The sequence below is a fragment of the Phodopus roborovskii genome, unplaced genomic scaffold (genome assembly GCF_943737965.1).
Source record: "Phodopus roborovskii unplaced genomic scaffold, PHOROB, whole genome shotgun sequence".
NCBI classification, from domain to species: Eukaryota; Metazoa; Chordata; class Mammalia; order Rodentia; family Cricetidae; genus Phodopus; species Phodopus roborovskii.
In genome coordinates this window covers 1,903,894-1,916,331 of record NW_026126611.1, presented here as the reverse complement: position 1 = coordinate 1,916,331, position 12,438 = coordinate 1,903,894, and the positions used below count along the sequence as shown (strand labels likewise).

The following is a 12,438-nucleotide window of genomic DNA, read 5'->3' as shown; positions in this document are numbered from 1 at the left end:
CGGCTGCCAGTAGCTCCTCTCCCACCCTTCTGATCTTTGACTGGCACCGGTTTGTTCAGGTAACTGCAGCTGCTGCAGGGTCATGAGTGCAGAGGTCAGCATGTCACGTCCCTGACCTTCAGAGCTCCCTCTCTGTCTGTCTGTCTCTCTCTCCTTCCCTCTTTCTCCCTCCCTCCCTCCCTCCCTCCCTCTCCCCCCCACAATGTTCCTTGAACTTTGCTGGGGAAGCACAGGGCTTGACAATGGGCTTCCACGTAGGACAGAGCCCTCCCTCACTTAGCCTCACATGTGGGCCAGTTATGAGTCTTCTCATTGACTGCTGCCCATTACATATGGAAACTGCTCTCACCTAGATTGAGAGAACAAATCTGTGGATATAAACAAGTACCTAGAAGGCAAGCTGATAACACAGCCATTTAGTAAAATATCAACAGTAGGTTCCTCAATTGGATGTCTATGAATTTCCAGCTATGGGCTTTTGACCAATATCACTAAATTCCCCCTGTGCAGTAGACTGCAGATGCAGTCAGAAAATCCTTAGCTCCCTCAGTCACAGGCAGGCCGCTAGTGCTCATTTGGTGGGTCTGGCTCTGCAGGCTGGCATTCTAGCAAGCAGGGTCCAGCGCTAAATGAGACTGTCGGCCTCCCTTCTTCCCCAGCCAGCCAGCCAGAAAGGCATTTTCCCTTTTGGTTTAAGTTTGAGTTTTATGTCCTGGTATTTAGCAGTAAGTACTAACCATGTAGTTATGGTGAGCAACTAAGAGCAGCGCCAATAGCCTGTGTTGTTTTGGAGACTTCTGGACTCTCCTTGACCAACAACTTGTAGGGAGGTATCCAATGCCTGGACTTGCAAATTTCATTTAGCCCATATCTTCTAGGACGGTGTTATTCGTTCATACAGAATACCTGTTTGAACTCCGTTTACTGTCACCACCATTATTATATGTTGGTAGAATGGACCTCCCATTTCCTCACCCTTCCCCTGCTTGACCCTTTAACCCAGTTCATGTCAGATTTATCGTATCATCCCCTCCATTTTTAATTGGGTTGCAGTTTCTCATACTATCTTCCTTTAGGTTGATCCCCCCTCCCATCTGTGATTTCCTCCAGAGTTCCAGGTCTTTATTTCACTCATAATTTACTGTGGCACTGCCAACTCTCCCAGTTGTGTTGTTATGGCTGCTGTGCATTCCTAATGACTGTGTCCTCCTCCCTACTGCAGAGGGAGAAGGGGCCAGGTCCCAGCAGAAAGTCTATAAACTACAGTTGCTAACTAATAGGGGAACTATGAATAGTTTGCACATAAAGATGACATCTTCCAGATTATTACTTTAAAAAGTCTATCTTAATTTATTGAAATCATTTTTTATACTTATTTTTATTGTGTGTCATAATATCTCATAGCTGTTAAGGTGAAATGTTTCCTACTGTTGGTGTGAAGTATACTATACCCAGCTATTACACTCCCGCTTTATGCTTTGACCATTTTGTTTAGTAGTTCTAATAAGGGATCCAAAGCTGATGTGTTGAGATTATGATCTCTAAGCAGAATATTGATCCTGAAATCATATGAGATACCTGTTTTTCTTGAAGATTCCATTAGTTTTTTTTCATAGGAATGTCATGTATCTGTGTTTGAATCTTTGGTTATATATGAGCTACAGTATAGTTTTCTGGATGATATTTTCTTAGCCCCTCTTAACTACTTGTTGCAAGAAGTTCTTGTTTTGAAATTTAAACTATAATATGAAAAGAGTGAGGATACAAAAGGTGGTTACAGAAATACAGCAATACCATATATAGCCAGCTGATCCCTTGAAGAATTTCTCATTCACTTGGGTTTGTGGCTGTTTACACTGTTTATAAACAATCCTTTTGAGTATTCCAAGTCTAAGGGTGTTTTCTCATTATATTGTTCATGAGTTGAACGATTTTACAAGAGTACTTTTCTTATAAACTTGGAGCCATAAAATAGAAACATTCCTAACTAGTTTCTCTAATTTTTTGTCAAAAAGTATGTCCTATTAATAGAGTTTATAGTTCTAGTTTTTGTATAAAATGAGTTACCCACGTGGTGGTTGTTGTCCATTTCCTGCAGCGTGGTTTTATTGTGTTGCTCTGGCCTTGTCTTCACGTAGGGTGCTGGCCAGGACAAACTGGGAATCTACGTGAAGTCTGTTGTGAAAGGAGGCGCTGCAGATGTGGTCAGTATGTGCAGTGTGCGCGTTAGTGCTGGGAAGTGCTGTGCGGTGTGGCGTGTGCTCTCTGTACTGACAACTGTCTTTCTCCCTCTCCCTGCACCCTTCGGTGCCTAAGGATGGACGTCTAGCTGCTGGTGACCAGCTCCTCAGTGTGGACGGGCGAAGTCTGGTTGGACTTTCTCAGGAAAGGTATGACTAGTGAGTTAGTTTAAAGCTTAGTCTTAGTGTATTGAAGTGATACTTTACATTTAATTTCTAAATTGGAATTCAAAAAGTAGTGCTGAAGTAGCTCCATACCCTCATTCGCCTTTGTAATCCTAAAATTCTTAAAGTGCATGAACCTCATTTTTCAATTGGGTCACAAATACATATTTTAGTCTAGAATATTTCTTTAAGTGATTATGTAAATACATAATACTTAGTACTCATAGGACTTCTAATACCATCTGAGTATTAATATGATAACATAGGATATATTTACACGTTTTTATAATTAAATTTCAAAAAGGATGTGGGCAGGAGGTAAACTTTCTGAAAGCCAGATTTATTTTCCCAAGCAGCAATCAGGCTGAGGAACCTAAGCATGAGTGTTCAAACACAGGCTCTCTGTGACATTGAGCACTCAGTTTTCTTACATTCTGTATTTACTTCCTAGGGCAGCAGAACTCATGACAAGAACCAGTTCTGTGGTCACACTTGAAGTTGCAAAGCAAGGCGCCATCTATCACGGCCTGGCCACCCTCCTCAACCAGCCATCCCCCATGATGCAGAGAAGTAAGAAATAGTGACTCAAGCCTGGGTGATCTATCTGTCCTACGCTGATCCTGCAGAGTAGTGTGACTCCTCAGAAGTTATCAGAAGCTGGGGCTGGAGAGATTGGCTTAGTAATTAAAAGCACCCACCTCTCTTCCAGAGGACCTGGGTTTGATTCCCAGCACTCTCATGTTAGCTAAGAAGTACCTGTTTTCCAGTTTCAGGGACTTGATGCCGTCCTCACACCTCCTTGGACAACAGTCAAAGATGCATGTGGATACATGCAGGCAGTGCACTCATATGTATAAGATAAATTGCTTTTACAAAGGGAGTTATCAGGAGTCTCATGCAGTAGCTGCTGGTACTGTTGCTGCCCAGTTCTTAAAATAAGCAGTTGAGAAACAGTGTAAGGTGCTGAGAAACTCTACTAGGTCAGGATTCAGGTGGACATCAGCCGACCTGAAGCCCACACTTTAGTTCACCCAGCTTCTCGTGGTTCTCAAGAGATCTTTAACCTCAGCCCATTTGGCTGTCTGGCTGTCTGCTCATGAACTCCCTAGATTGTGCGGAGTACTCAAGCACCAGTAAAAATGAGTACATTTTGAGTCTTGATAGGCATGATCGGAACATAAAGTCTTTAAGTCTGCAGAGAAAAATTCACTTATTTCAACAAAGTAATTTATTTGTAGGAACTGACCCTCCAGCTATATTAAAATCTTTAGAAAAAGATAAATGTAATTTTAAGGCTTTCTAAAGAATTGCTTGAGAAACTACAAGAGGAAAAGCATTGTGACTCTTATTCTCATGTGATGATTGACCCTTCAGATCAGCCTTAATGATAGAGTTTGCTAAATGTATGCACAGTCTGTCAAGTGTAGTTCCTTCAACCCTCTTCTCCCAAGTCAGCTTTGCAAACTGCACGTGCCAGCACCTGACCCCTGTAGTGTATGGTATCCGCAACAAGAAAGGCATCTGACAGCCTAGAAGCCCCCTGTTGACTAAAGCAGAGAAACAGCAAGGTATCCGACAACATCATGTCCGTCTATTAGAAACCCAAGGAGACGTAGGTAATGGGTCAGTCCCTGGTCAGGAGATGAGAAGACGAAGTGATGACAAGGAATGGATAATCACAGCACATTACTCTAAAAAGAGTTGCTTTGTTACTTACTAATTACACTTCAGTTGTTGAGAAAATAATGTCAGTTTCCCCCGTAGATACACACCAATTAAATATTTTCTAATCACAATATACTTTAAAGCATTGGAAAGTTTTTATATAAAGCTGTTTGTGATGGCACACACCTTTAATCCCAGCACTCAGGAGGCCTCCTGATTTCTGTGCGTTTGGGGCTACCCTGGTCTTTATAGGGAATTTCAGGCCAGCCGTGGCTATCCAGTGAGACCCTGGGTTTTGTCTTGTTCTGCTTGCTTGCTTGTTTTTGTCTCTTTAAAGCTGTATAAAGAATGTATATGAAAATGGTCTTACTATACTAAGAACAATTATGAAATGAAGTATTTCAGATGCAGCCTTTGAAGCTTCTCAGAGCATCCAAAGCAGACTCTTAGAACCAGTGAGAGGAACAGAGAATGAATAAGTCCACTTTGATTTCAGTTTCAGATCGTCGTGGCTCAGGTAAACCCAGACCAAAGAGTGAAGGTTTTGAGCTCTACAATAATTCAGCTCAAAATGGCTCCCCAGAGAGTCCTCAGCTGCCTTGGACAGAGTACAGTGAGCCAAAGAAACTTCCTGGTGATGACAGGCTGATGAAGAATAGAGCTGACCACCGTTCCAGCCCTAATGTGGCAAGTAAGAAGAATGGTTTTCTAAGTGTGTTTGGTCACTGCCAGAAGGGAGTAGGGCACATGGTACTTTGCTAGTTACTATTTGCATCTGATGGCTACCTAGAGTTGTCTTAATATTCTTTGATGGAAATAAAATTTCAGTTTTGTTTGGAAAACCCTTGGCTCGGTGGACACTGTAGATCAGAATCATTGCTGACGTGTCTGGAAAAGGGAAAGGGGTGTCAGATTGCCAGATAAAGCTGAGGGCATGCACATTTTAAAGATGGGTGGCAAAGAGGTGAGGTCGGCAGGGGGATTTAATAGAGACCCCAAATTTAAACGGCCTCAGGGTAGACTCCTGAGTCTCTTTCCCAAAGATGTCAGCCCTGCCCTGGCCCTGGGGGAAGCCTGTTCCGGGCTGTGGTGGCAGGAGACATGTGGTGATCCACCTTCGACGGGATGTTGCTGTGATTAATTGTCATTTAATGTGTTTCTCCACTGTTTCCAACAGATCAGCCTCCTAGCCCTGGAGGGAAGAGTCCATATGCTTCTGGAGCAGCAGCTAAAATAACGTCTGTCTCCACTGGAAACCTGTGCACTGAGGTCTGCGAGGCTTTCTCCCGTGTAGGCTGTTGGCGTTGTCTGTACAGTGCTCACAAGCTACACTGACTATATAACTCCCGCATTTTTGTTATTTAATACCTTTACTTTTAATACACTAGGCAGCATATAAGTTAGTTTTAAATTAATAGATCTGGGGTAAATGAGAGTTAGTCCTAACAGTAAATCTGAAAAAATTAAAATGTTTCTCTTTCACAGTGTAAGATCAAATTTTCAATTTATAACACAACACTTAATATGCATGCTTTTTAAAAGATTGTAAAAATAGATCACTGGGTATTATTAAGTTACCCTTTCATACAATTACAAATAGCTGTTTTTCTTTTTCTTTTTTTACACCTTTCAGGAGCAGACCCCTCCACCTAGACCTGAAGCCTATCCCATCCCTACTCAGACATACACCAGAGAGTATTTTACCTTTCCAGCTTCAAAATCCCAGGATCGGATGGCTCCTCCTCAGAACCAATGGCCAAACTATGAGGAAAAGCCGCAAACGCACACAGAAAGTAATCATTCCAGTGTTTCAATCCAGGTTAGAAACAACAAGATTCACAAAGTTTTCCCATCTCGATGGGTATGGTACATGGTTTGGCAAGATAAAGACAGTGATGGCTGTCTGTCTTTTTCTTTTAAAATACTAATTTGTGTTTATTGTGCGTGCATGCGTGCGCGCTTGTGTGCGCATGGAGCACACGGGCAGAGGTCAGGGGACGGTTTGCAGGGGTCAGTTCTCTCCTTCAGCCACATGGGCTCTGGGGATCAAACAGATGAGCAGGTTTGACAGCTGAACCATCTTGGCCAGCTCAAGGGTGATGTTAAATACAGCAGAGAGGTGGTCCTCCTATTGTTGTATGTGCGTGTTTTAAGTCCAAGACAACAAAGAATAGGCTTACGTACAGAACGCCTAAGAAAAGGAGCTCTGTGTTCTCTTAGCGTTTGGTTGGTTAATGAAAGTGTTGGTAACGTAATGCAAGGCTCCCTGAGTTTTAGGACACAAAAATGAAAGATGGTGACTGGCACTTGGTTCGGTCCCTGCTAGTGTTTCTGGAGGTAGGGCTGAGAAGCGAGACATACAGAAAGCCTGCCATGTTCTTAGAGCCACTGAGAAAGTGGGCGCCACTGAGGGTCTCAGTTTGGAAAGACCCCGGCCTCCCTAGGTTCTTGTGTGGCTGGAGGAAAGGGCCTGGGCATCAGAAGACAGACAGGGCTCCTTAGAAGGTTGTGGGAGCTCAGATGAGTGACAGTCAGAGATGTCCGTCTGGGAAGTGCTATCAGTTGTGACCGGAGAAGAAGCCAGCGTTGCGCTTTCAAGGGAGACACGGTCTAGGATACAAAATATGTGTCCTGGAGAGCAAATGGTGTGGGAATCCCCGAAACAGTCATTCCTCATTAGCGTGGTCACACAAGACTTCTTCTCCCCTCTCTTGAGCAGACATGGGATTAGAGTGAGTCTTAAAAGACGAGAAAAGGTTGGGCAGAGAGCGGAAAGGGCTGTGCTCATAAGAGGCTGGGCAGAAAGTCATCTCTGGCCTATTCCAGGGGGCTATTCTGTCTTTTCCTGGCTAGCAGCTAGAGTCCTTGCCCCTGCCCTATACCGCATCTTCTCTGGCGGCAAACGGTGCAGAGTTGAGTTTTATGGCAGGGCCAGTTTTCTGTCCCACAGTGCATGTAACTTCACGATGGTCCTGTAGTGTGTAATATTTGTTTTAATCTTTCTTCATGTATTCAAAAACTGTATGTTTATCAAAGTATGCTACTGCCCTGTTTCTGTGGCGACTTAGAAACATCTTAGATTGTTGGGACTTACTCTTGCATGTGTGGCTCAATCAAAGAGCTCATGAAGCTAGTCGTGAGCTGTAGAACTCATTCAGAATTGAGCCATGGAGGTATACAGTGAGTACTGTGTGATAATTAGAATTACGTCACAAGAAGCGTTTGTTGCTTTTCTTGGTTTCCACTCTGCTCATTCTTATGTGACTGGTCCCCCTGGAGCCTGAGCAGGTGCCTTTACCTGGCAGCGCCGGAAGGACAGTGCCACAAATAGCATGCGTTAGTGGACAGACAGACAGACCTTCATTCCCTTTGTAGACAAAGTCCCAGCTGTGTCATTCGGCCAGAGAGCCATAAAGCAGCCCGCTATTGTTACATGCTCATTCTATCCGTCTTCTCTTCTCCTTGTGAAGAGGAAACATGCACGAAACCTGGTAGCTTCTCTGGTGAATCCCTGAAGTGTGTGCTTCCTCTTTTCTCTTCTCAGCGCGTTACCCGTTCCCAGGAAGAGCTTCGAGAAGAGGTTTACCAGCTCGAGCGGCATCGAATAGAGGCTGGCATGGATCGCAAGTGTGACAGTGACATGTGGATCAATCAGAGCTCCTCAGTGGATTCCAGCACATCCAGCCAAGAGCACCTGAACCATTCCTCCAAGTCCGTCACCCCTGCTTCCACCCTGACTAAAAGCGGTCCCGGGCGTTGGAAAACCCCAGCAGCAGTACTGCCCACCCCTGTGGCTGCCTCCCAGCCCATTCGAACAGACCTGCCTCCCCCGCCCCCTCCACCTCCTGTCCACTACGCCAGTGATTCTGATGGCATTGCAGTGGATTTGTCCCTCCCACCTCCTCCTGCCCACCAGCTGGGACCCCAGTCCGCTCAGGTGGCCGCTGCAGAGAGGAAGAAGAGAGAAGAGCACCAGCGGTGGTATGAGAAAGAGAAGGCCCGCCTCGAGGAGGAGCGGGAGAGGAAGCGCAGGGAGCAGGAGCGCAAGCTGGGTCAGATGCGCACCCAGTCCCTGAACCCTGCTTCCTTCTCTCCTCTGGCCACGCAGGCCAAGCCAGAAAAGCCTTCCACACTGCAGAGGCCCCAAGAAACAGTCATCCGGGAGCTGCAGCCCCAGCAGCAGCCCCGCACGATTGAGCGCAGGGACCTGCAGTACATCACCATCAGTAAGGAGGAGCTGTCCTCCGGGGACAGTCTGTCTCCAGACCCCTGGAAACGAGACGCCAGGGAGAAGCTGGAGAAGCAGCAGCAAATGCACATTGTCGACATGCTGAGCAAGGAGATCCAGGAGCTGCAAAGCAAGGGGGACCGCAGTGCCGAGGAGAGCGACCGCCTGAGGAAGCTTATGCTGGAGTGGCAGTTCCAGAAGAGACTGCAGGAGTCTAAGCAGAAGGATGAGGATGACGAGGAAGAGGAAGATGATGATGTGGATACCATGCTGATCATGCAGCGCCTGGAGGCCGAGCGGAGAGCCAGGGTAAAGGGGAAAGGCCTTGGTTGTGCGTATCTGTGCTCCCTATGGTGCTTTCTGGGTGTTGCTGTGGAAACGGCTAATTTCGCAACCCTAAGGAACACAGTTAAGAGGCCTCTGGTGTCTCCTGGCCATTCTGGCTGGCATTGCAGGAGTGACCCAGACCCCCTAGGGACTCACTGTTTCAATTAGCCAGCCCCATAGTTATCCCCATGACACTTCAGTTGAGAAAGCAAGTACTTAGTTAGTAATGACCACTCACATTTGTGATCAGGGCTTGGCAAAGGTTTCATTTATAAGGCCAGACGGTGAATACCTGAGATTTGATGGGCTTTGTAACCTATAATGGCCACTTGGCTCTGCTGTGAGCAAAGCAGCCACAGTTGTCATGCAAACACTAAGCCAAGGCAGTCAGTGAAAGCCCCTGGTCCTGATGCTAATTATTATGAGCAGAGGAAGCTTGAGCACATCAGCACTGAAATTCAGTGTCATTACCAGATGTAGGATCTGTACGTTTATTTTTATGTTTGATACATCAAGTATTTATTTAATTTAATAATTTTAGCTGTAACATAAAGATGTTAACAACTGTGGGTATAATTTATGTCTCCATATTACAAAAATAATGTAATTATTTTGTTGCAGATACAAATTCTGTAGGTAAAAATTTAAATTAGCCCAATGTAAACAAGTTCTTAAAATGCCTGTCCTTTGCTCCCGTCAGGCATGGTTGTTCTGAGGGATTTATTGCTATTAACTTGGGCACTTGATGTTAACTTGTGAAGAGTGCTGCTGTCTGTCATGTTAGTGAGTTTCATTGGTACTTTTTTTTATAGATAAATTTTTTTTCTGAGTCTTTTTTTTTTTTTCCTTTTTTTTTTTTTAATGTTGCACATGAAAGGGGTTGTTAAAACAGCTGTTAGGTCAGACATCTTACTCCAAAGGCATGATGAAATTTAATCTTTGATGCTGTTACAAGAAAGAATCCACTAGTGTCAGCATTTTTTCAGCTTGCTCTGTGAATTTTTCCTAAGGACTATCACACACATACCTCATGCATACATACTTAAGCATATACACATTCATTGTGAATATGTTCTTTAAAATCCACCACTTCAACCATTTTATCTGAAAGAGCAGCTGATGACTGGGACTTCTACTGTAAGGGTACCCTGAGTAGTTTTCACTGTGCTTATGGTCAGAGCCCTCAGGCGTTGGCCAGAACCCACGTATCCCTCTCTACCTTGACTGGCTAGTGATAGATGAAATGATTGGTAGCTTTGTGTTGCCCTCACGCCAAGATGCATGAAGTGAGTGGCGGATGCTTTCATGGCCAGTGATCACACAGCATCAGTGTTACTTTGGTTCCCAGCTGAGCCCAGTAGTGAAAAGTTAGCCACTACATTGTAACATCTCAGTAGCCTTTTCTGTGACAATGAAATTTTTATTGAAGATTTGTCATAGTTTTGCAAAATTGCTACTGCTTTGAATATTTTTAACCTTTTAGTATGGACTATGATGCTTGGAAAATTTTTTATATTAATTTAGTAAAAAGTAATTTCATTTTAATAATTATATTTAGTTGAATATCTTAGTCTCCAAAGAAAAACACTTTTTAGTAGTATTTGTGTTTCTTAATGGTAAAACTCAAAACACTAATGACGTGTGGACATTGTTGTGTCTCTGAATGCTAAAAGTTGGTCTGTGGTCCTGTAGTTTTCCTATCGAGTTGTCCAAACGCAGATGAAGCATGACAGCAAGCGTGCCGGAGGCGGCATACAGGTCTAACCCTAACTTTGGTTTCACACTTCGTCTTTCTTTTTTTCCCCTCTCTGTTACCTGCAGCAGACTGCTATGCCAGCAATCTCTGTTCTAGATTTGGTATGTTCTTGCTTCTTTCCCTTTGGTACTTTTTTTTTTTTTCCCTGTCTTGATTTTCATCTCTCCTTTGGTGATGGCTGTTCTGTGTTCTCAGTAGTCAGCTCTCCCTAGAGCCTCCTGGATCAGGAGACTAGCTCTGTGGTTAGAAGCATGCCTCGGAATGTTACTAGATTAGTTACTCTACTTTCTCGTTAACTTTAAATGTTACTGTTTGTTTATGGGCTTGACTTTTTATTTATTTATTTGTTATTTATTTATTTTTACAGTTTCAGTCACAATTTGAGTCTGTGTATTCTTACTTGAAGTATGTGAGCAAATGAAACAAGTTTTGCATTGAGTAATTATTTCGTTCTTGTTGTATTGGAAGCAGATTTTAAGTATGTTCACTGTGAGCTCAGTGGAAAGGACATTGGCATTACTTACAGATTTAAATTGTAGCCAGGATATCACTGTTTATCGTAAAGCAAGCGGTTTCCTATGAACCTGCATCCTAGCTTTTCCTAATACTATGTGGCTTTTAGTTCAGTAAAGTGATGTGTTTGTTACCCGATAGACAGTTATATTCTGACGTACATATTTATACCAATCCTTAACTCAAGAGTCTATTGCAGGTCAACTTATAAATGATTAAAGAAATCCAATACTTTAAAAACTCCTTAAAATTTAATTTAATGGCTACCACATCAAATACAATTCCCCCCTCTCCTCTGTTTATGTAGCTTGAGGACAGGTTACCAGAGAGAAACTTTTTTTATAAGCATCTCCCCTCCTTGGTGAACAGAGGAATATTTTCTATCTTCTATATCTTCCTTCTTTATATGAAACAAAGATAATAAACATCCATCCCCCACAGACACTTTATGTATCAAGGAGTACATGGGTTAGTTAGAATGTTTGTTGTTATTTTGTTTTGAGAAAGTGTGTCACTCTGAGCCAGGATGGTCCCCCAAACTCAGCGATTCTCCAGGGCTTGCAGGTGCGTGCCATGTTCCCCAGTTTAGAGTCATTCTTGGTAATGGCTAGTCATTCAGCAAGTATTTATCAGTAGCCCTTACAGAGCAGGCACTGACCACAGGCACTGTCACAGGCACTAGCCAGCTCTTGGCCCAAGGATGGTTCTATCTGTGGACTTATCCTTGATGAATAATACTAAATAATGTTTGCACTAAAGTTTGTTCCCAGTTTTTCTTGTTTTAAAGGAATATTTCGATTATTAGTGTTGGTCTTAACCTTTCTGTATCTAAGTGCTCCCTACCCTAGTTCTTTGGTAGGTATTAATATTATTAACAGCAGTGCATTATTCACTGAACTCTTAACTTGTGGGAATTGGCAGATTGCCTTGGAAACCTCTTCCCAGGCAGAGTGGGTAGTGGCAAACATGTGTGCCGCCCCGCAGTCTCCAGGCTTGTTCTCAGCGTATCGCAGGATAGATTTGGGGTGACTCATGGGGTGAGTGAGGCAGGTTTTATCGTGTCAGGAGCAGCAGAGTTCCCTAAGGTTGGAGGGCTGCCTGAACTGATTCCCACTCTTCCTGTGGCCTCCCAGGGACCTGATGCAGCTGTCAGCCCACAGCGGACTTCGTAGCTTTTCCCTCTCGTTCTATATCCACAACTTTAGGGACATAGTGATGCCAGTGACTCTAGTCTAGCCCTTTTGCATAGTAAGATTGGTTACCAACATGCCTGTATACCTTCTCCTCCTGGTGACAAAGGGGAAGCTTTCCAGATAGCGCCTGTGCAAAATCACGCACGCGCACGCACACACATGCGCACACACACACACACACATATATGCGCGCGCACACGCATGCGCACACACGCACGCACACACATACACCCCTCTCCTGTGCCTCTCACACTACAGCCCACTGGGCCTTGACCTCCCGTTCCAAGCAGCCTCCCATGATCCCATTTCACTCAGCTCAGAGACCACTGCCCCTGCCCACCTTCCTGCCCT

General features: G+C 44.1%; 1 protein-coding gene across 4 annotated transcripts in view; it reads left to right on the top strand.

The window, feature by feature from the left end:
• The window catches only part of Afdn (afadin, adherens junction formation factor), a 92,137-nt gene that overhangs the window by 67,225 nt on the left and 12,474 nt on the right, over positions 1-12,438 (top strand). For all 4 annotated transcript variants that reach the window (XM_051206083.1, XM_051206081.1, XM_051206080.1 and 1 more), the window contains 7 exons: positions 2,139-2,204; positions 2,317-2,390; positions 2,857-2,975; positions 4,567-4,761; positions 5,248-5,339; positions 5,704-5,889; positions 7,615-8,607. In XM_051206083.1, coding sequence (XP_051062040.1) covers positions 2,139-2,204; positions 2,317-2,390; positions 2,857-2,975; positions 4,567-4,761; positions 5,248-5,339; positions 5,704-5,889; positions 7,615-8,607 — 1,725 coding nt within the window. The remainder of the gene's footprint in view (positions 1-2,138; positions 2,205-2,316; positions 2,391-2,856; positions 2,976-4,566; positions 4,762-5,247; positions 5,340-5,703; positions 5,890-7,614; positions 8,608-12,438) is intronic.